At 35.6% G+C, this 22,956-nt stretch overlaps 1 protein-coding gene across 1 annotated transcript in view; it reads left to right on the forward strand.

Annotated features, from left to right (window-relative positions):
• The window catches only part of LOC127831384 (protein FAM8A1-like), a 12,675-nt gene extending 1,104 nt beyond the window's left edge, over positions 1 to 11,571 (forward strand). The window contains exons 2-5 of the mRNA XM_052356376.1: positions 15 to 138; positions 3,438 to 3,588; positions 6,075 to 6,229; positions 8,987 to 11,571. Coding sequence (XP_052212336.1) covers positions 15 to 138; positions 3,438 to 3,588; positions 6,075 to 6,229; positions 8,987 to 9,134 — 578 coding nt within the window. The 3' untranslated portion in view covers positions 9,135 to 11,571. The remainder of the gene's footprint in view (positions 1 to 14; positions 139 to 3,437; positions 3,589 to 6,074; positions 6,230 to 8,986) is intronic.
• The last annotated feature ends 11,385 nt before the right edge of the window (positions 11,572 to 22,956 follow it).

Consider the following 22,956-nt stretch of genomic DNA (forward strand, 5'->3'; position numbering starts at 1 on the left):
ATTCTCTGTTTCAGCAACAGGATACAAAGTTCCATTCCTGTGGCGTAGAATTGTTGCAGAACTTCTGGATTTTATTTTATTGTTTTACACAAAAATTCTTGTCACTGTGGCTGTCCTGAGGCAGATGGGTTATTTGGGGTATGTAGTGAGGGCATGTTGTGTACATTGTTGTAGTCTTAGTTTTCTAATCAGCTTTTAAATTTTTTGGAAGTCCGGATCTCCCAGACATACAGTGTTTTTTTTTCACTGTTTTGGTAATGAGGCCGGGTCCCTTTGGGTTGGGAAAATTCACGGCGTTTTGACTCAAATTGGGAATTGTTGTTTTGCTAAAAAATGCTTCAAAATTGAGGATAAAAGTGTGTCCAGTATTATTAGCTCATCTATTTTTTGAAAAAAAATTATGAGCTATTGTCATCACCTTGGCGTCGGCGTTGGCGTTGGCGTTGGCGTCGGCGTCCGGTTAAGTTTTGCGTTTAGGTCCACTTTTCTCAGAAAGTATCAATGCTATTGCATTCAAACTTGGTACACTTACTTACTATCATGAGGGGACTGGGCAGGCAAAGTTAGATAACTCTGGCGTGCATTTTGACAGAATTATGTGCCCTTTTTATACTTAAAAAATTGAAAATTTTGGTTAAGTTTTGCGTTTAGTTCCACTTTTCTCAGTAAGTATCAATGCTATTGCATTCAAACTTGGTACACTTACTTACTATCATGAGGGGACTGGGCAGGCAAATTTAGATAACTCTGGCATGCATTTTGACAGAATTATGTGCCCTTTTTATACTTAGAAAATTGACAATTTTGGTTAAGTTTTGTGTTTAGGTCCATTTTATTCCTTAAGCATTAAAGCTATTGCTTTCATACTTGCAACACTTACTAACTATCATAAGGGGACTGTGCAGGCAAAGTAATGTAACTCTGACTGGCATTTTGACAGAATTATGTGCCCTTTTTATACTTAGAAAATTGAAAATTTGATTAAGTTTTGTGTTTAGGTCCACTTTATTCCTACAGTATCAAAGCTATTGCTTTCATACTTGCAAGATTTATGAACTATCATAAGGGGACCGTGCAGGCAAAGTTATGTAACTCTGACTGGCATTTGAACGGAATTATGGGCCCTTTATACTTAGAAAATTGAAAATTTGGTTAAGATTTATGTTTTGGTCCACTTTACCCCTAAAGTATCATAGATATTGCTTTCATACTTGGAACACTCACAAACTATCATAAGGGTACAGTAAAAGGACAAGTTGCATAACTCTGGTTGTCATTGTTACGGAATTATGGCCCTTTTTTGACTTAGTAACTTTTAATATATGGTTAAATTTTGTGTTTCGATCCACTTTACTTCTTAAGTATCAAGGCTATTGCTTTCAAACTTCAAATACTTACATGCTATCATGAGGTTACTGTACCTGGCAACTTTAATTTTACTTTGACCTTTGAATGACCTTGACTCTCAAGGTCAAATTATTAAATTTTGCTAAAATTGCCATAACTTCTTTATTTATGATTAGATTTGATTGATACTTTGATGAAACTACTCTTACCTGACATACCACAATAGACTCCACCCAAACCATCCCCCGTGCCCTCCCCTCCCCCCCCTCCCCCCCCCCCTATTTTTTTTTTTTTTTTTTTTTTTAAGATCATCTCACAAATGACCACCACACCCTCACACTATACCCCCCCCCCACCCCCCCCCCCCCACCCCCCCCCCCCAATTTTTTTTTTTTTTTTTTTTTTTTTTTTTTTTTAAGATCATCTCACAAATTACCACCACACCCTCACACTATACCCCCCCCCCCATTTTTTTTAAAAAATGGTTATGTTTGAAATACCGTCCAACCATCGCACCCAAACCCCCCCCCCCCCCGCCATCGCCCCCCCAACCCCCCCCCCCCCTGATTTTTTTTTTCTTTTTTTTTTTCGCTTTTTTGGAAGATAATGTAATAAATGTCCACAACCCCACACTATACACCCCTCTTCACTCCACTCCTCCCTCCTTTGTGATTGAAAATGAGAGTCCCTTCACCTTTAAAAAGAAAATAGATGAGCGGTCTGCACCCGCAAGGCGGTGCTCTTGTATTAACTTAGGTTCAACTTATATGGATGGGAGATGAACAAAATATTGAGATCTAAAAAAAACAAAAAAACATTTTTTTTTTTTTTTTTTAAACCTTCCATTGGGATTTTTTAACTCCCATTGGGAAAAATATATACTTTTTTCCATTGGGAATGGGTCCGGTTACCGGACCCGATTTTGAATGAAAAAAAACACTGGTTTGAAGTCCCACTTTTATTTCAGAATTTTAATATTGTTTCAACTTTATCCATTACCCCATAATCCAGTATTATTTTGATTGCTATTTTTAAAACAAAGTACGGCCAATATTGACGTCTGCAAATGTCCGCCATTTTACTCAAGTGCATATACAAATTGAATTGTGGGAACTCCCATTGAACATGCGTTAATCATGTGACGCGATTCGAGAGCATAGAGCACTGGTCATATTTAGTAATTATGACAAATCAACGACTGAATTTAAAATGTTACATGTACCTACTTTCAGAAAAAATTGCGTAGGTGAAAGCGAATTTCGGAGTATAAAAACGCGTCTTTCTTTAAATGTTACTGAGAACACTTCATTCCAAATTGCGATATAACTTGTCAGGTCATTCATGCATGTATGTAGACCAATATGTATGCATAGTTTGGCAATCTCAAAACATGTTATTTAACTACTAATGGCATTATGTGTTATGGCCGTTGATATAACAAAATAAATTATTCAATTTTAGTATTTTCAAATGCGTATAATTAAACGTGTTATCCGAAATCATTTCCAGATTTTATTAATCATGGAAAGTTAGGAAAATTCTATGAACAAATGAACATTTCTCATGTATTGCGTGTACAGTTAAAAATCATGGAAAAATTAGACTTCATGTACACCATCACCTCATTCTTCCTCTGGGAAAGCGTGGACTTAAATATTTGATTGCTGAATAAAAACTTTGTAGTGCATAGCGCTAATATTATTGTATACAGCTTCACGTGGGGTTGGCATGTATTCGGCTGCCCGAGAGAGTTCTGTTTTGAGTTATAGTAAATTGTTAAAGGATTCTTCTTTAATACAATGTTGTCAGTACATGTTTAAAGACCATTTGAAAGGTGACCTTATTTATATTTAACAAATCTCATACTTAATTTTACTTCCTCTAAACATCCATTTGCACATTTTTGTTTTTTGAATGGATTTTTTACACTAACTTCTACAGACTGTCACTGGTGTCCACAGGGAACCCTGCCTATTAAAATTAGAGCAAAATCCTGGAAAAAACTGGTCCCTCACCAAACTTTGGGAGTCTCAGGTTCCCGGGACACTGTTAGTGTCGAGGCCGTATAATTTCAGTGATGTTTCTTTCAGCAATGAAGACCTACTGGACCTGGATAGTCGGCTCAATCTCTTTTCAGACTTTACGGACTTCACAGAGCTTGACTTTGAAAAAATGTTCACACTCACTTCTGAGTTGATAGCATTAGAAGTGATCAACAGGCTGTGCGTTACCTTTGTGGAGGTAAGTGGCAGAATGCATCTTTTCTCTGGCCTAAAGGGATTTGAAATAACAAAAGCACTGTGCGCAAATTGTTATTTTTATGCTCCCAGTAGGGTGGCATAAAGTAGTTGAACAGTCAGTCTGTCTGTCAACTGTGCGTCCGTCCGAAAACTTTTACATTGGCCCTAACTTTTGCAATATTGAATATAGCAACTTGATATTTGTCATGCATGTGTATCGTATGGACCCGCACATTTTGAGTGGTGAAAGGTCAAGGTCATCCTTCAAGGTCAAAGGTCAAATAATTGGCTTCAAAGCGGCGCAGTAGGGGGCATTGTGTTTCTGACAAACGCATCTATTGTTTAATATGTATTTAAACTTTTGTAATTTTATCTGTCAGGAGCTAAAAGTGCTAAGACAAGCATTTGTTGTACAAGCCATTGTGATAAATCATCCTTTGACGCTATTTGCCATTGGTCAGCATGATTCATCTTATTTATAATTTTTTCTCTGAAACCAACAAGCTTGTTTTACCAAAATAGGCCTACATTTTTCAAAACAAATAGCAGTCCTATGGTTAGTTAGAAAACTATGATGATAATCTTCTCAGTCACAGATTTTTAGGGTTTTTCCCAGGCCATTTCAGCGTGGCGAAAAGCCACGCCGCCCTCCCGGATCGCCACGTTGCCCTTTTCAAAGGCAAATTTCGCCACTCGCCCTTTTTTCAAAGGCAAATTTCGCCACTCGCCCTTATCGATAACATCTATATTTCCGTACGATCTAACTTGGTCCGCAAAATCAGCTTCCTTGATTGTCTGTGACGCCCCGACTGTGCTTGATATACTCGAGAGACGTCACATCTAATCGACTATATTAATTGAGCAGATTTAACCTATAACAGTGCTCGATTTATAGGTAGGTCTTACTGACTGCTCCAAAGCTGTGAATTAGTCATGCGTGAATAACCCCGTGTCAGTATCAATCGATAATGCAGGAGGCTATGTTATACCAAGCGCACTTTTCGCTCGGCAATGTGTACTCCTTTACGATAAAATCATTAATTCTGAGACTTTTGATGAAAAACTCGATGTTATTCTCGTGGCAATTGTGCATTGTATGCATTATTCAGTTATACCAAAACATATATTTTTATGCATTATAACATTTAAAATCACAAGCAAATTTTTTCTTTATCGTTTTCGTCTTTAAGATAATTACATCTAATTATTGAAATAATTACTGAGACGTATACTAATTTAACAAAATGCGAATCGCGTATACGATTTAACGTTGCTATGCGCACCTGTCCCTTACATCATTTGACATTTTATTAACATGGCGGACTATACAGAATTAAATTGTGACTCGGCAAAAATGGCAAATAACGTCGTAAACGATCAAATTAACGATGGAGATTATACACTAAGAAGGAATTAATAAAATGTCTGTGATAATCAACGATGCATCAAAATGTTTTAGATAGCAACAATATTATTTATTTATTTGTAATATTCGGTGGATGTATGTCACAGAAATGAGTGTTTGCATATTGTAAGCGATCAATTTACTCGCAATGTTATTTTAAACATATGTCGAGATTATTGTTAGAAAATGGGATAAGACAAACATGGTTTCATTTATATGTTAGTGGATCAGTGTATAATCAGATTCATATGCATATATTGCTTTATAATGTTTGTCGTGCTGTACAGTTTATTGAAACAGCATGGAACTTAAATGTACATTGCAAGGTAAATATATTAATATAAATCATAGAAAGTTAAATACATCTATTACCATTAAATGTGCTTGTTTATATGTTATTTTTTCCACAACTGCTGCTGATGCGATTACATGTTTCCCCTTAATCCAGGTATTCAGAGAACGTTTTTGCCCTTTTTTGCTTAAACTGCGCGCTAAAATGCCCTTTTTGAAAGTAATGCGCCATGCCCCTTTGCCCTCCTGGGAAAAACACTAATTTTATAGTAAAATCTCTTTTTGACAATTGATAACTCCACATGAATATTCATTGTATGACTATTAATTTTGTTAAAGTTATTTTTCTCGAGCAAACTTTAATTTAATTGTTCTATCTAAAATGTAACAAAAATTATGTAACTTACCAATGATAGCAATGTAAGAAAGCTGTTTCAAGTTTTGTTAAGCCTGCTGGTAGTAGTACTATCTTATTGTTTCTATCTGAACAGTAATCTGAATCATATAGAATTTGTTAACTGCTTTAAGGTACTCGTTTGTCATCCTGCTCTTTCATGCCCCATATAGCATTATTTATTTTAATTGGCCATGTAATTCTTAAATTGTCCATTTAACTCGCAGTATGTTCAGGTTTTATGCTATTGCTGCTCATCAGTATCTAAGGCATTGGAAATGAAGCCTTTAAAACTTGAATTTAGTAAGAAAGGTCTTAAAATCAATATAACTTTCTAAGGGACTTCAAATGCATGAAAATACTTATCTTAGTGGTTGCCAATGTCCAATTATTTAAGACGCTGTGCCTTAGACGTGGCTACAATGGTTCTATTGGTGGCTCAACCCCGGGGAAAAGGATCATGCATCTTCGTGTGATCTCCTTCGACTCTGTCCAGCAGTCAGGCAACAGAACCATAGCAGTAACAGGGGCAAGAGATCCTGGATTCTTCAAGTGAGTGATATAATTATGTACGCCACGTTCTGGGAAACATGGGCTTAATGCATGTGCGTTAAGTGTCGTCCCAGATTAGCCTGTGCAGTCGGCTCAGGCTAATCAGGAATGACTCAGTCTAACTCTCTCCTTAGTTAAAATCCAGTTTAGGCGGAAAGTGTTTAGGCGGAAAGTGTTGCACCTGATTAGCATGTGCAGACTGCATAGGCTAATCTGTAAGAAACCTTTACCCTCTTTCATTAAGCTTAGGTTTCTTAGAATGCAGCTCTAATAGGAGCTTCTCTATTCACAGATATTAGTTTCATAAATAACCGTGCAAAGTTAGATTGGGGGGTCTATTTGAGTCAGTTTGTCAGTCTGTTTGAAAAAAATGTTAAAAGTTTGTGGATGGAATTTCTGCCTTATTTCTCAAGTGATTAACTTGGAACTATGTGTCATTACCATTAAGCCTAGATGTGCAAGACACAACTTTCTTATGCAGTGATCCACTTAACCCTTTACCACTTAGACACGTATTTTGATGCATTTGTAGTCCCTTAGAAAGTTACATTTAATCAAATACCTTTCTTACTAAAAGGGTGCGGCTCATCTCAACCCTTTACCACTTAGATATGTATTTTGATGCATTTGTAGTCCCTTAGAAAGTTACATTTAATCAAATGCCTTTCTTACTAAAAGGGTGCGGCTCATCTCAACCCTTTACCACTTAGATATGTATTTTGATGCATTTGTAGTCCCTTAGAAAGTTACATTCAATTAAATACATTTCTTACTAAAAGGGTGCGGCTCATCTCAACCCTTTACCACTTAGATATGTATTTTGATGCATTTGTAGTCCCTTAGAAAGTTACATTTAATCAAATGCCTTTCTTACTAAAAGGGTGCGGCTCATCTCAACCCTTTACCACTTAGATATGTATTTTGATGCATTTGTAGTCCCTTAGAAAGTTACATTCAATTAAATACATTTCTTACTAAAAGGGTGCGGCTCATCTCAACCCTTTACCACTTAGATATGTATTTTGATGCATTTGTAGTCCCTTAGAAAGTTACATTTAATTAAACACCTTTCTTAATAGGTTCAAATTTTAAAGGCTTTATTTCCAACCCTTAGATACTGATGAGTAGCAAACAGAGAAAGTCTGAATAGACTGCGAGTTACTTGAAGGCTGTTCTGGTTTTATGCTGTTTGCACTTAGCCATTTTCACTTTGCTTCTGAGTGGGAAATTGTTTATCTTGTGTTTTGTAACCTTGAACTTAGCCATTTTTATGATAGAACTAAGAAGCTTAAAATGTTCAAACTTTGTGGTGCAAACTACGTCTAGTTTTCTCAAGTTATTCAATCTAAACTTTAATACATGTATGTCATCACCATGTAGTGTAAATGGGCATGACACACTTTTCACATGTCGTTAGCGTTAAGGTTATAGTCACAGTGGAAACTTGCACTCATGCACTTTCCTAATATGGATGTAGTTGAAGTATATATTGATGTTAATTAGCTCGGCTGTTTTCGGAGAAAACCCCAGTTATTTTCATAGCCCGCTCATTGTCCGCCGTCTGCCATAGGCGTCATGCTAAAACCTTAACATTGGCTATAAAATCAAAGTGCTTCCACCTACAACTTTGAAACTTCATATGTAGATGTACCTTGATGAGTTCTTCACGTCACACCCAATTTAGGGTCATAAGGTCAAGGTCACTGACCTCTAAAAAAAAATAATCTGACAAGCTTTCGTCACCGAGCGTTGGCACCCGTTATGCGGTGCTCTTGTATTCAGTTTCCTATTTGGTAGGGATAACAGTAAATTGACTAAAAAATAATCGCTTTTTGTGGATATATATCTCCTTTGTAGGTTCTTCAAAGTTTGTTCATAAATGGACTGCACTTTTTTTCTTTACTCAACATAAACCAAATGTAGTCCATTCAATATTAAATAAGTGGGTTTTCCCCTACTGTAAAGATCACAGTTATGCTTAAAAAATACTTATGAGGGCAATCAGCATTTACAGTGATCCCATTTGTTTCTCTCATATACATGTTCATTTTATCCCACTTTTACAGCGAATTCGGTTTATTAAAGCCTCGTTGATTAAATATCATCTATAATCAACGGCAGGAAATGACGTCAATATTTCGACAAAATGATGTCATAAATCCAGCGAAATTATCCAGTCAAAAGAATTTTGTTTAAACAAAAAGGTTTACAAAATAAAAAGTGGGATAAATAGAATTATAGATTAGTGTTGATTATAGATCAGGTTTATCATGCTCGGCATGAAAACGAAAAAGCACTCGCCAAGGTTCGTGCTTTTTGTTTTCTAAGCCTAGAATGATAAACCTGATCTATAATCAACACTAACCTATTATTCTCTATATAATTAGAAATACTCAGTTGCTTATCACTCTTCTAAGAAACAAAATACATGCCTTGCTAGGTATTTAAAAACATTTCATATTTCTTTGCAAAATGTGTAAGTGTATTCTGTGTGATTATTGTTTGTGAGAAACTTCTTTTCTCAGTTGGTAAAGCTCTGAACTACAAATTATGCAGATGCAGATTGCAGTACCAGCCTTGTCACATTATTTGTGTGGGTTATGAAAAATATTTCTATGCTATTTTACCCATACTGCTGATTTATGCAGGATGGTTTTCATTTACTAGTTCAAAAATGTGGTTAAAGAGTTTATCCAGAAAGTCTTTGTAAGTTAACTCTTACATAAAATAAATAATGAATGTTCTTTTCCATTTCAGTGCTCTCCTCAGATCAGTGATAAAAAACTTCAGCATGGCTTTCTTCTTTCCTGCAAGTTTCTCCGTGTTCTTTTTCCGGTACAACCGAGCAGCGTATGATATTCTGGCAAACACGATTGTCGTTGAAGTGGAAAGGGATCATCAGTAATTACAATGTGTAGGATCGATTTCCAGATGAGCAAAGTGCTGTTGTTGCTGTTCCGGTTATTTTTCTAGATTTATCTTATTTATAATTAAATAAAATGTTACATTAAATTATTTTGATCAATATATGAGTGTTTTTTAAATATTTAAATTAGTTTAATGATTTGCTTTCTTTGTTGTGGTTTGTGGTTACGTAATGGTTACGTTTTTGGCGTAAATAGCAATATTATATTTGAAAGAACAAATATGACATTAAACTGGTCAAGGTTTTACCAAGAATGATAATCTTAGTACAATAAACATGTCTTTGTTCTATATTTTTGTGATTAATCAGATTATCAGTGTTGTAAATTTGTTTGCAAAACATAAAAAAGGCTGACCAGAGCCTAACTTAATTTTTGTATGAATTAAGTAAACAGGTCAATTTAGTCTGTGCTAGCCGCTAATAGCACCAACAACTCCAAAGTTAAATTTGTGCCAGTAAAACATAACAATATTGTCAATATCGAAACTTTAACTCTTTTTATAAGGTATTGGTTTATTACTTTATGACTGTTTATTTACATGTTATTTATTCCTGTTGGTGTGGCATGTTGAATTATGTATTGGCATTATCTTGTCTGCTAGAAATTAAATGAGTTTTATTTATTCCTTGAGAAAAAAACTTTACATTTGTATTTAAAAATATATTTTTGGCATCCATGCATAATGCACACCCCTTTTTTATTGCCAAATCAAGAGGAAAACTTTCAAGACAAGAAAACTAGCAAATCGCACCGATATTGGCCCCTATTTAAATATTGCGTAATCAAATAATCCATGTTATTGGAAAGCATTATTTTTTATTCAAAACAGGAGGCATTTATATGATAAAGAGCCTGGGTTGCCCAGGTACCCTTATGGCTCAAATGGCAATCAGCAATGCGAGCCCAAACCTTAACTACAAAATGTAACAGTTGACTGATTGTACAGTACCGGTAGGTTAGCCAGTTAAGAGGAGAACTGGTTTCATCCCTTATATGTATGGCCAGTCTTGCTAGCTCTGATTCAGGCACTTCAGTTATCACTTACTTTTAGGAGTGTGTGCACTTAATACTGTTAACCCTTTGCATGCTGGGAAATTTGTCGTCTGCTAAAATGTCGTCTGCTGAATTTCTAAAATTAGCAGTTTCTTCGATTTTTTTCAAAGAATACTATCAGAATAGCAAACAGTTTGGATCCAGATGAGACGCCACGTTCTGTGGCGTCTCATCTGGATCCAAACTGTTTGCAAAGGCCTTCACAACTCGGTTCCCGCACTGTAAGGGTTAACCAACGTACTCAGGAAAACTGTTAATTAACAGGCTCCCTTCATACGGATGAAATACTTTGAAAACGATCAACAAAAAAGTCAATTTCAGTAAAAATTTATTAAGATCAAAACCTTGTTATTTGGAAATCGGAAATACTTCTTATACATATTTCCAATACAAATAAGTGTTTTATAAATAATTATAGAAACAGGACTTTTACTGATTAAAAGAGACTGTACTTTCTGCAGATATGGCTTTTTAGCAGTCAAACTGTCCGTCTGGCATTCCGTTTTCCGAAGTTAATTTGGACTTAACGATTTTCTCTGAATTAGCTTCTGTGCTGATTTAAAGGGGCATCGGGTATCACAAACACAGGTCTCGTTGATATTGTTTTTGTTGCTTTGGTATCAAAAACACAGGTCTTGATGATATTGTTTTTGTGCTTTTTAATGCGTTTTTTATGGTAAATTGTTAAATTTAATTTTTTATTGTATTGTTGTTTTTTAATTTTTATGCCCCCGAAGGAGGGCATTTAGAGATCAGACCGTCCGTCCGTCTGTCCGTCCTTCCGTCCACTTTGCGTTTTGGTTTCGCGTTTAGGTTTCGAAAAATGCTCATAACTTCTATGTCCCTTCACATAGCAACTTGATATTTATCATGCATGTGTATCTCATAGAGTTGCACATTTTGAGTGGTGAAAGGTCAAGGTCATCCTTCAAGGTCAAAGGTTTAAAAACATGTATCAAAGCGGCGCAGTAGGGGGCATTGTGTTTCTGACAAACACAACTCTTGTTGTTTTTTATTGCAGTAGTCAGTTTTTTAATTAACAAACCAATATTATAATGTTGACATATATAAATATATAGAAAACATGAAGCATAGGTCATTGCATTTGTATTTAATGGAAATAGAAATAGATTGTACATTTTAATTTTTTATTTTGAGTACTAGTCAGTATTTGTTGTGTGACTACAAATACAATCCAATGGCATGTAGTAATTAAAATGGTTCCCACATTTCTTTGGAACTAATATTTGTGTATTATAATTAGTTAATCTCCAATTTGTATTATGTTGTGAAATGTTTCAAATTATATTTTAAATGTATTTATTTTTAAATATTATTGCCCAATAAAAAGTGATCTTCTCATATAGTTATCTTTACGTTTGTTACTGAAGGACGTATGCTGCAGTTTAAATGCAAATTTTGCTCCACCTAGAATTTGATAATTTTTGGTATTTAGATAGAACCATCTGTTGTGGATAGAAAAATTAAATAAAAATCATGGGTCACCGATGTTGTTCATTTTTTATTTTCACTTGAACTACAAGCATATTTCAGCACAAGAACAATTCACCAATAAGGTAATAACATAAAAACTTGAGTAAATTAATGAGAAAAGTGTTGAAAACAACCTCTATTTATCACAAAACAATATGTAATACTGGTTTAATTTGATTGCAATTTAAAAAAAACATGAATCAATTGATTCATGTTTTTTTTTCAATTTTTAAATATAAACAAAAACAACATCATTTCACATATGAAAATAAATAGAATGCATCAGTCATTTTTATTTTTATATGCCTTCCTGCACTTAGATGTTTTCCAAATTTGCCTAAATGTTTAATAAGTTGTAACTTTATACAAATATAAAAAGAAAACAATAGGTCACCGAGGTCGTTTGTTAACAAAAGCAGTTTTCTGCATGTATTAAAATACAATTTAAAAACACAGTGAAAACTATGTGCATGGTGAAGGTCAAATATGTATTGCTGTATGCCAATGAAAAAGTAGATTTAAATGTAAAAGAAAACACAAGTTATTTGTAACAAGATCAGTAAAAGAAGGTAATTACAGCATTCAACTCAAAAAGAGGTATACAAAACATTTCAAGGGGCATATCGACGGTATACGTTGTAATTCTTGACATGATTTGGTACTGGAAAGTACTGACGAGGATTTGATGACACTTTATGTGCAGGTTCCTCATATGTTTGCCATGCACATATTGTAATGTTGTTAGTTCCGAAATATGAAAGGAGTTATTGCCCTTTGCCAACAAATATATGTATAGAACGTGTTATTATTTTCTGATTTATGTGCAACTTTCATTGTAAAATTTATCCTAGTCATTTGTTTTCGTTATTTATGTTTCATCATTTTTAGTTTTCCTGAGAAGGTTTGTCTGGACAATATCTAGCCCGAGTTTGAATCAGGGTCAAAAACGAGGTCGCAAGGTCATACATGTATCTGAGAAAACCTTGTAACCACTAAAGCAGTCACGTTTATAACACAATCTTGATGAAACTTTGTCAGAATTTTTATCTTCACAATATCAATGTAATGTTTGAAAATGGGTAATTAAGGGTAAAAAACTAGGTCAACAGATAACATCTTCGACAATTGATGTACCATGAGCTAAGGTGGGCGATTAAGGACCATTATGGTTAATAAAATGGAACGTTATTTTATTTTCTTAGCAGATGCCATTTTTAAAGGTCTTTGAAAAAAAGACGTATTACTTTAAAAAGAGACATGTTTATAACCTTATATTTTTTTACCTTGTAATAACAAGTTTTGAATGAATGTATCATCCAAGCTAAAATATCGGTACAACTAGGTGGTGGTAAATAATGCAACATTCAATACATGAAATAATCGAGCGGATCCGTGGTCTGGTCTTGTAGTTAAAAACTGGTTCAGGCTCCGGGGTCTTAGGTTCGATCCCCTGCTCTACCCATACTAAAAACCTTATCTCGAGACGTTAAACCGAGTTGCAGTGTACATCAGCAATCGTGATACATCTCCGAACTCCTTTGTAAGATAGATTTAAGCAATAAATCGTCTGCTGATCCAGAGTGGTACTTCATGCTTCACACTGGGAATGTACAGGCCCAGAGTCGTATCTTGAATTGGGTGGCTCACTTTTCCCCGTAACACAATTATCAAATCTTCAGTGGCGATGGCCATATAGAAAATTGTCGGTGCAGTTGATACAATAAATCGCATACATACATGATCCTAATTATAGTGTCTAAATGACGTGTATACCGCGATGGGCATTCATACTTCAAATGAGGATTTGTAATACAACTGTTGAACTTCCATAACGTTCGTGTTAGGGTAACGTGTTTTCACATCTTTGATGTGAAATGGATGTTGTCAGGAAAGTAATTCGTTTCTCAGACTAATTTGGTAATACAAATGCATATAAAGAAAAGTAATAATCGATGGTATAAAGCACAGGTGGTTAGCGTGTGGCTATGATATTAATTAGCGAAAACATCATTTTGAATGATAAATAATCATATTATAACGAAAAATTAACTTTTCTGAAAAAAAAATCACTATCAAATATATATAAAACAAGGCATGCAACTCAAAATCAGCCCAAAACGGGGTGCATCGCTTTGAACAGCCATATCTTCATCAATTGTGCAGCGATTTTCACGATCTTGGTCTTATTCAACGCAAAAATGAATTTCCTTTCTGGAAATGTACTAGTATATGTCTTGCAATATTTTTACAAATGCTGGGTCAACTTTTAAGAAAAAACACGATACACAACACGTATGACCCAGTTTGGTCAGTCTACTGTTTAACAGCTTGTGACACGATATTGACCAGTTTATTATTGAATATGTACATATTGGCTGCTTTAATGGAAAACGGGGCTTAATGCATGTCAAATAAGATTAGCCTGTGTACACTGATTAGCCTGTGCAATACGCACAAGCTAATCAAGGACGACACTTTATGATTTGATGGTGTTTTTCGTTTAAAGAGAGTATCTGGTACTGGGATGACAATTAATGCATATGCATAAGCCCTGTTTTCCCAAAATGAAGCTTAAATGATTTTTTTAATTAATGATTTGGAAAAAAAACAACACATCTCGACCAGTGCTTTAAGACACACTCTTTATAAATTTGAAAGGGTTGTGTTCATTTCAAACTTGCGATATAAAAAGCTATAACATACTTTTGAAAACTGAGTTGCGTCTAAGATTTTACAATAGCGAACAACTTTAGTGCTTTCAGCGCTTTATTTGATAAATAATATTTTTCTATCATGGTTTGTTGTCGAATAACCCACATTAAGGAGTATAGATGCGTAGGAAGCACGAGTGATTTGATAACACGCATCTATACTCCTTACTGTGGGTTATTCGATAACAAACCATCATAGAAAAATATTATTTCGATTCTAACACGATTCTGAATAATTTGGTTCAAGCTTTTGGACGTGAACTATATTTTTCAATACTCTGCCCTACATAGTACAAAGTTCATTATTTAGTGACGTCAATGAATTGTACAAACATATGACGTCGTTTTCATTCATAAATATTTTGCAAACGACATCACTTTCATTGAGAAAAGCAAACAAAATGACGTCATGTTACTTGATGCTACTGAAAAGTTGACATGCTATAAATGTTTTTTGAAATACGTCTCCTAACAAATGGCATTCTTTGTAGGCTTGGTTATGCCACTTATCACCAAATATACATAGAGAATACTAGGTTAGCGTTGAATACAGAGAAGTTTATGTTGCGAGGCTTAGAACGCCGGAAGCGCGAGCGCTTTCGGTGTTCGAGCCGAGCAACATAAACTTCTCTGTATTCAACGCTAATCCTAGTATTCTATTTATCCCATTTGATTTTTCAACGCGACATTTAACATAAATAGATCTAATAACCTTAACAATAATTTTAATTCAGTCATAAAAGCGCTTAAAATCCAACAAATGTAACCATGCGTAGTGATATACATGTATTTGTTCTGGTACGAAAAATAGTCTTTAAAAAATTCACACACAAACTGTAAAACAAGTAAAAATATCACCATATGCCTACATTCAATTTTACGCAGTTTGCGAATTTTAACACATTACGACCGCGAAAAGAAGATTTTACTTTACTATAATTCATTTTATTTTCGAAAAAATTTGATCAAAATCCAATATGGCGGCGATTGCTCCTGACAAAATGCTGTCGATGTCAACATACAGTCATACATGTACACCATCGACGACCTAGTTCTGGCTACCATAACTTTAAATGTCGCTTTTTATGATTTTTGACTGGCGCGACTTTGTACAGGTCTGTCAATACTAAATAAACTGTACGCTGAAGTTTCTTTAGCTATCGAAGACCTTGACAATTTTGACGAGTGAACAGACAATTGCAGCGACTGACACTTTATTTGACAAAATATACAGGGCAATACGTTTTCCGACTTCGGACAACGAATTTAAGGACGCGCAGAACGTGTTTTTTATATAATGTTATGGGTATGCCGTGTGTGATGCGATGCATCAATGGCGCCCATGTTAAAATCATTTTCCCGAGAACAGGAACGACAAAAGTACAAACAAAAATCAAAACACGTAAGAACTAGTATTTTACCTATAATTATCCTTTAAAATCCATCTAATAATCCATTTAACTCAATAATTGACGATTTTGCATCTAGGGTCTTTAATAATTATTTTAGCATAGTTAAATAAAGACCCTTATGCCATTCTATCAGTTTATTCAAATGAGTTTATGAACGCGATAAAACTTTCTTCTTCGTCACACGCTACGTCATGTACTCTACATTACTGCTGTTCAAATGAACCGGAGCAGTTTATCTAATAATAGCCGTTGGTAAACTCGGTTGCATTTGCAGATTTCTGCATACAAACATAATTATGTTTAAACTTGCACAATGTTTTATTTATCTATGGTAAATGCCCTTATTGTACGAGAAAATAATTTAATATATAAACACACAAAGAATGGAAAACATTCCAGTACACAGCAGAGTAATGAGTAGAAAATACCCGTGTACAAAATGGGACGTTCCCAATTCCAGTGTGGTGCTATTTTTACCAGCTTATACTTTACACAGCTCTATGCCTAACGTGAATTAAATAGGAAAGCAAACATAGCAGATTACTGAGTATTCATGAACTGTGCGATATGTGTATGGCTTGTTGTACATTCTTAATATTTAAGTTAAATGTCAAAAGTATATGCTTTGGTTATAAACAATGCACATTACACGAAATAAGGAAAATGTGATCAATTGACAATTCAGATATGTCGACATACAGTACATGTAGAAAACATGTGAAATAAGTCGCGTTTATAATAAATCGTCAAACAATGGGGAAAATGACGCAATAAGTATGTCATTTTATGACGCCATCAATCAGCTGATTCATTATATGGATGGCGAAAAATTATGTCATATGACTAGATTTAAAGGTTGAAGGTCGTATAATTCTGAAGCTTAAGTTTTGTCGACTTTGTTTCTTATGAAAAATCATTCAGTGGTAAAGTAAATATAAATAAAAAAAATAACAAAACAAAAATCGTGTAATTTTATATTTTATTTGAGCAGTTCTTTTAGTGAATATGTCATATATATATTTTTCTGCAAAATATGCACATTTTCTTCTAATGGGTGACCTTAAAATTCGATCAATGAACCAAACAATATCGACCTAATTTTAGCGCATATCGCATGACGTCATTTAAAAAGTAGTCCGTGCACGCGACAGGTATATTCCACAGTGTTGAATACAAGCAAGTATATTCCACAACGTGTTATACCGTCAATGTCGCGGTGAAAATGGGATAAAATTTGTTGTTACATTACATTAATATACATGCTACATGTATTACATTCTCTTAGAGCGGGTTTTAGCACGTGCATTTTATTGCAATATTTTCGTTATTTATTCGGAACTATTTTCGAAACATCAAGCTCCGCCCATACATTATTGCAGAATAACCCACACTTTATTTCCTTCTTTGTCTATAGAAAACAAGTCGCGTGCCGTGTTAGAATATTGCATAAACCCAGCTCTTTACGGAGACTCCGGAGATGGACGAAGTGTAACGATTGAATCTTCTAGCAAAGTTGTCGTTCGTGCCTCAACATACAAATCTGCAACGGGCTCAATGCCAGGAATCTTATCAAAACTTAGTTCTGGCTACCATAACTTTAGAGGTCGCTTTTTATGATTTTTGACTGGCAAGTACAGGTATGTCAATATAAACTGTTCGCTTTAGTTCCTTTATCTAGGTAAAACTGAATGTAATGAACCGCAGTTTAAGAGCACAGGTGTTGGGCGCGTAGCCAAGTCACCTAAACACTATCAATATGTTATAAAACAACATTTTGCATCATTTTCACAAAAAAAATTGAAATAATATATATCTATATCATATTTTGTGTCAAAAGGATGAAAAATGTTGTTAAATGGCATTGACAGTGTTATTTAAACTAACTTGGCCACGCGACAAACACCTGTGTTTAAGGGAGTGGAATATTTTGGAACCATCTAGAGAACGGATGTCACGTCACTATGAATCATCTATATATAGATATTCTTCATTGAGACCGAGACGTAGATTTGCGGACATATTTGTCGAAAGATTTAAAATATCGTCTACACATACAACAGCTTTTTGAAGGGATACACGTAAGTCATTGTGAATTAAATTTATATCAATTTAATGATGTTGAATATATTTGTTCATATTTGTCTTGTCTCTGTGTGATACATAAGCGACTGTGACGATTTTGGCCGGTATTTTATCCTTTAGGTTCATTATTCTTTGAGTTCTTTCCTATTATTTACACCAAAACGAAAGTACATTTCCCGCGAACAAGCATTCGACTATTCGTAACGTTCCACGCAAATAGCGTGTGTATTTTGGATTGATCATTGTATTTTCATGTACATAATTTAATTATTTAATAATACAAGTCGGTTACAAACATGCACAATATGTTTTTGCAGGATATAGTAGTAGTATAATACAGTTACTGTTTGAAACGGTAGGGTTGTGTTTACATGAAATAGTAGGGTGATGTCTTTAGCAAGCGGGTCACGTGGTATATACATCAGTATATAAAGCGCTGCTCTTATGGGGAGAGGAGAGAGGGGGGAGCGGGGAGTCTACGTTCGATCGTCGAACAGTTCACAACGTTAAATACGTTGCATTAGAGACCTTATACCATTGAAATTATCTGGGACTTTGGATGGGTCACAGGTTTTCATTGGTGATATAAGACGGTGCACGCGTATGGTCTCGTAGGTCAGCCTGAGTCTGTCAAGCTACTGATTGTCGCTTGTACAACACTGACCGCTTTTCTCCTTGTATAACGCAGAGGGGGGACATTGATTGTCTTCCTTGCGTAACGCAGAGGGGAGACACTGCAGACTCTTTGGTATAAGTCCAAGACGACCCAAGTCAACCCAAGTTGACTCAAGTCATCCCACGTTGACCCAAGTCAACCCAAGACGACCCAAGTCGACTCAAGTCAACCTAAGTAAACCTAAGTCGACCCAAGTCAACCCAAGTCGACCCAAGTCGACCCAAGTCAACCCAAGTTAACCCAAGTCGACCCAAGTCGACCCAAGTCAACCCAAGTCGACCCAAGTCGACCCAAGTCAACCCAAGTGGTCAAAGCAATCCAAGTCGAACAGGGCATACGGAACCGGCTTGTATAGAGGCAAATGATATTATTTGTTTATCAAATCACACGGCTAAGGAAAGCCCGAGGAAAAGCCATTATATATATATCCCGAAGGAACGGTAGACACGTTACAAAAATTGGTGGCAGCGGTGGGATATATTGGGACAATCTTTAAAGTATCCCGACTCAGCGTCACAATGGCTTCACATCAAGAACAAAGCGACTTGGATAGGATAAGAGCCGAACTTGAGCATGTCAAGCTAGAAAATGCTAGACTAAAACTTGAATCCGAGATCACTGGTATTGAAAGGGAATAGGATAGCGACCCCGAAGTTGGTGTAGAGGAAGAACCTTGCATAGATTTTAACGTAGGAAGAATTATCAGGAAACGGACGGCGCCAGAACCAGTCATGGCTCCTAAGAAGCCGCATCTGGCCGTGGAGCAGGCATGCATCTCTTGGATGGTAAACGAGGTTAGCTGTGATCGCCCACTTGAAACTGCCGCTCCAGACAATAGTTCGATGAGAAGACAGGTCCCCACGGTGGTTGGCTGTAACGTACAGACCCAGACAGACAAACCTAGGGTAAACAAATGCGATGTGTGCGATATCACCTTCGGCAACCAGGCCATGATGTTCGTACATAAGGGTTGCCATTGTGTCGACAATCCTATGAGATGTTATGTCTGCGGTGAAATATGCCATGACGCGATGGGTTTCTATATCCACATAACCATGGGGCATACTGCCAAATGACTGAGACACATTTAGAACTATTAGAGTTAGCTGTATAGTTTATTGTTACTGTTTCTTGTTCATTGTTTCATCAGGTCATACTATGTTTGTTTTTCTCATCCCATCAGGATACTAGTCATTTATTTAGCATAACATATCATGTTTTGTCATAACATTTGCTTTTAACATGACTACCGGGAGTAGTATTTTGTTCGTCAATAAAAGATGTTGACGTTTTTGTTTCACACTTAGACAGAGTATTGTAAGCGGGACGCTTGAAATCGGAGGCGTGGGTAGTGTGACGATTTTGGCCGGTATTTTATCCTTTAGGTTCATTATTCTTTGAGTTCTTTCCTATTATTTACACCAAAACGAAAGTACATTTCCCGCGAACAAGCATTCGACTATTCGCAACGTTCCACGCAAATAGCGTGTGTATTTTGGATTGATCATTGTATTTTCATGTACATAATTTAATTATTTAATAATACAAGTCGGTTACAAACATGCACAATATGTTTTTGCAGGATATAGTAGTAGTATAATACAGTTACTGTTTGAAACGGTAGGGTTGTGTTTACATGAAATAGTAGGGTGATGTCTTTAGCAAGCGGGTCACGTGGTATATACATCAGTATATAAAGCGCTGCTCTTATGGGGAGCGGGGAGTCTGCGTTCGATCGTCGAACAGTTCACAACGTTAAATACGTTGCATTAGAGACCTTATACCATTGAAATTATCTGGGACTTTGGATGCCTTTTGAGTAGAAGTGACCCAAGCAACTTTGCGCAATACACCATAGCTTGCTGGGTAGCTTCAATAGAGACTCATACCTTTGTCCGGGTCACAGGTTTTCATTGGTGATATAAGACGGTGCACGAGTATGGTCTCGTAGGTCAGCCTGAGTCTGTCAAGCTACTGATTGTCGCTTGTACAACACTGACCGCTTGTCTTCCTTGCATAACGCAGAGGGGGGACATTGATTGTCTTCCTTGCGTAACGCAGAGGGGAGACACTGCAGACTCTTTGGTATAAGTCCAAGACGACCCAAGTCAACCCAAGTTGACTCAAGTCATCCCACGTTGACCCAAGTCAACCCAAGACGACCCAAGTCGACTCAAGTCAACCTAAGTAAACCTTAGTCGACCCAAGTCAACCCAAGTCGACCCAAGTCAACCCAAGTCGACCCAAGTCAACCCAAGTCGACCCAAGTCGACCCAAGTCGACCCAAGTCAACCCAAGTGATCAAAGCAATCCAAGTCGCACAGGGCATACGGAACCGGCTTGTATAAAGGCAAATTATATTATTTGTTTATCAAATCACACGGCTAAGGAAAGCCCGAGGAAAAGCCATTATATATATATCCCGAAGGAACGGTAGACACGTTACACGACATCAGTTGACGTCATACAATAGCACATGGCACACTACACACAATTTACTGTAGGTGTTTGTTATGTGGAAAATAGCGGGTTAAAAGGTAAGATATGGTTGATTGGTTAGCATTTGATGGATTTTATGTATTTACTTAAAGTAACAATCACGCTCAAAAATATCGAATATTTTGTTAAATAAAGCTAACCCATAAAAAATCAATGTTCCTTTTAGCAAAATGCACAATTTCAACGTTAGATGTTGTCTGGTAGAATTGATTTAACGAGATACAAAATACTCGTTTTTATTTTTTTGTGGCCACAAATAATTCCATTTATACCTCCCGTGAAATATCCGAACATTTACGGGCGAACACGAGATTGGATACGGTAAGCGTCGGAAGCATGACGTAGCTCTCATGAATAATAATTATGTGAAATCAAAATGAATTCTGGGTTACTGGAACTTAGCGAATGCGAAAATGGCTTGTATTAATTATGCAAATGAACGCAACCCGAATGAATCCGATCATGACTCGAAAGCGAAAGTAGATTACATCGTGGATCGATATTTAGATATTTAGATGCTTAAAACTTGCCGAATGCTTATAATTTAACGTTTTTACATCAGTGTTACTTGTTTTTAGGGTCTTCCTATTGTAATTAACCCTCGTATGGTACTAATTGTTGTCGAATGTTTTTATATAGCATAATACAGTAGCCGTATGTATTGGTGAGCGTGATAGTGACTTTAATGCAAAACTTATGAACAATTTACACCCAATTGTCTTTGTAAATTACAAGACCGTGAGATAATGCATCGGTTTCGTCTGCAAAAGTTCACTATTTCATTCATAATCACGTAACTGCCATTTCTCAGCATTTGACGAAACATCGTATAAATATATTAATTTTCACTATGAAAAAGTTGTACGCGTAAACTTTGATTTGAAGTCCGGATATGTTTTTGGTTATGCTGTAATACAATTTTAACTACAAGTCGCAAGTGTTTATGTTGGTAATTGCATATTATGTTTATTACCTATTTTCATTTACTTAATTATAATTGTAGGTTCCTCAAAAGAAGTACAGGTTATATTCACCTACTTCCATAAACACAGCTTATGACAAGTGGCTGCTGACAGGGGCCCCTATTAAAACCACTGCCAGAAAGTATGGCGTCCGAAAATTAAAAACCTTAATTGATTTAATTAATTTTTAGTTCCATATTGCTTTTACAGTGATACAAATTTAAGTACAACAATCATGAGTTAATATTTTATGCATTCATTCTCCACAGGAGTGATATTAACATTGGACTCAGGTAACCAATCAGATGCGTCGTTTTAGAGCACTCTCAACAAATATGGCCGTCGTTATATAGACTTGGGTGATTTCGTTTTTCAACGATTTTTTCATGATAACACAATCAATTGAATTTAAATTGTGTAAATAAAAGGTAAATGTGTAATGAAATAACAAAACTAATTACATAAATCCCTATATTGAGCAACAAAACTTCAACAAACTGCTTGTATGCGTCGAAATTGGGTACTCGAGGATATATTTTCATATTTATCAGCCATTTGTTCTAGTCCAAATAATTAGACGTAATCTACCGAATCGTCCATTGTCAATTAAATGGAAATTTTCATTTTTAAAAGTAGTTAAAAACGAACCTGTAATTAGTGAAATTTTGATGAAGCCTATTGAAACTGTAGATTTTGAATTATGAAAAATTGGATATGGATAATGATAATAAAACATGATATATATATATATATATATATATATAGATAGATAGATAGATAGATAGATAGATAGATAGATAGATAGATAGATAGATAGATAGATAGATAGATAGATAGATAGATAGATAGATAGATAGATAGATAGATAGATAAATAGATAGATAGATAGATAGATAGATAGATAGATAGAT

The sequence above is a fragment of the Dreissena polymorpha genome, chromosome 5 (assembly GCF_020536995.1).
Source record: "Dreissena polymorpha isolate Duluth1 chromosome 5, UMN_Dpol_1.0, whole genome shotgun sequence".
NCBI classification, from domain to species: Eukaryota; Metazoa; Mollusca; class Bivalvia; order Myida; family Dreissenidae; genus Dreissena; species Dreissena polymorpha.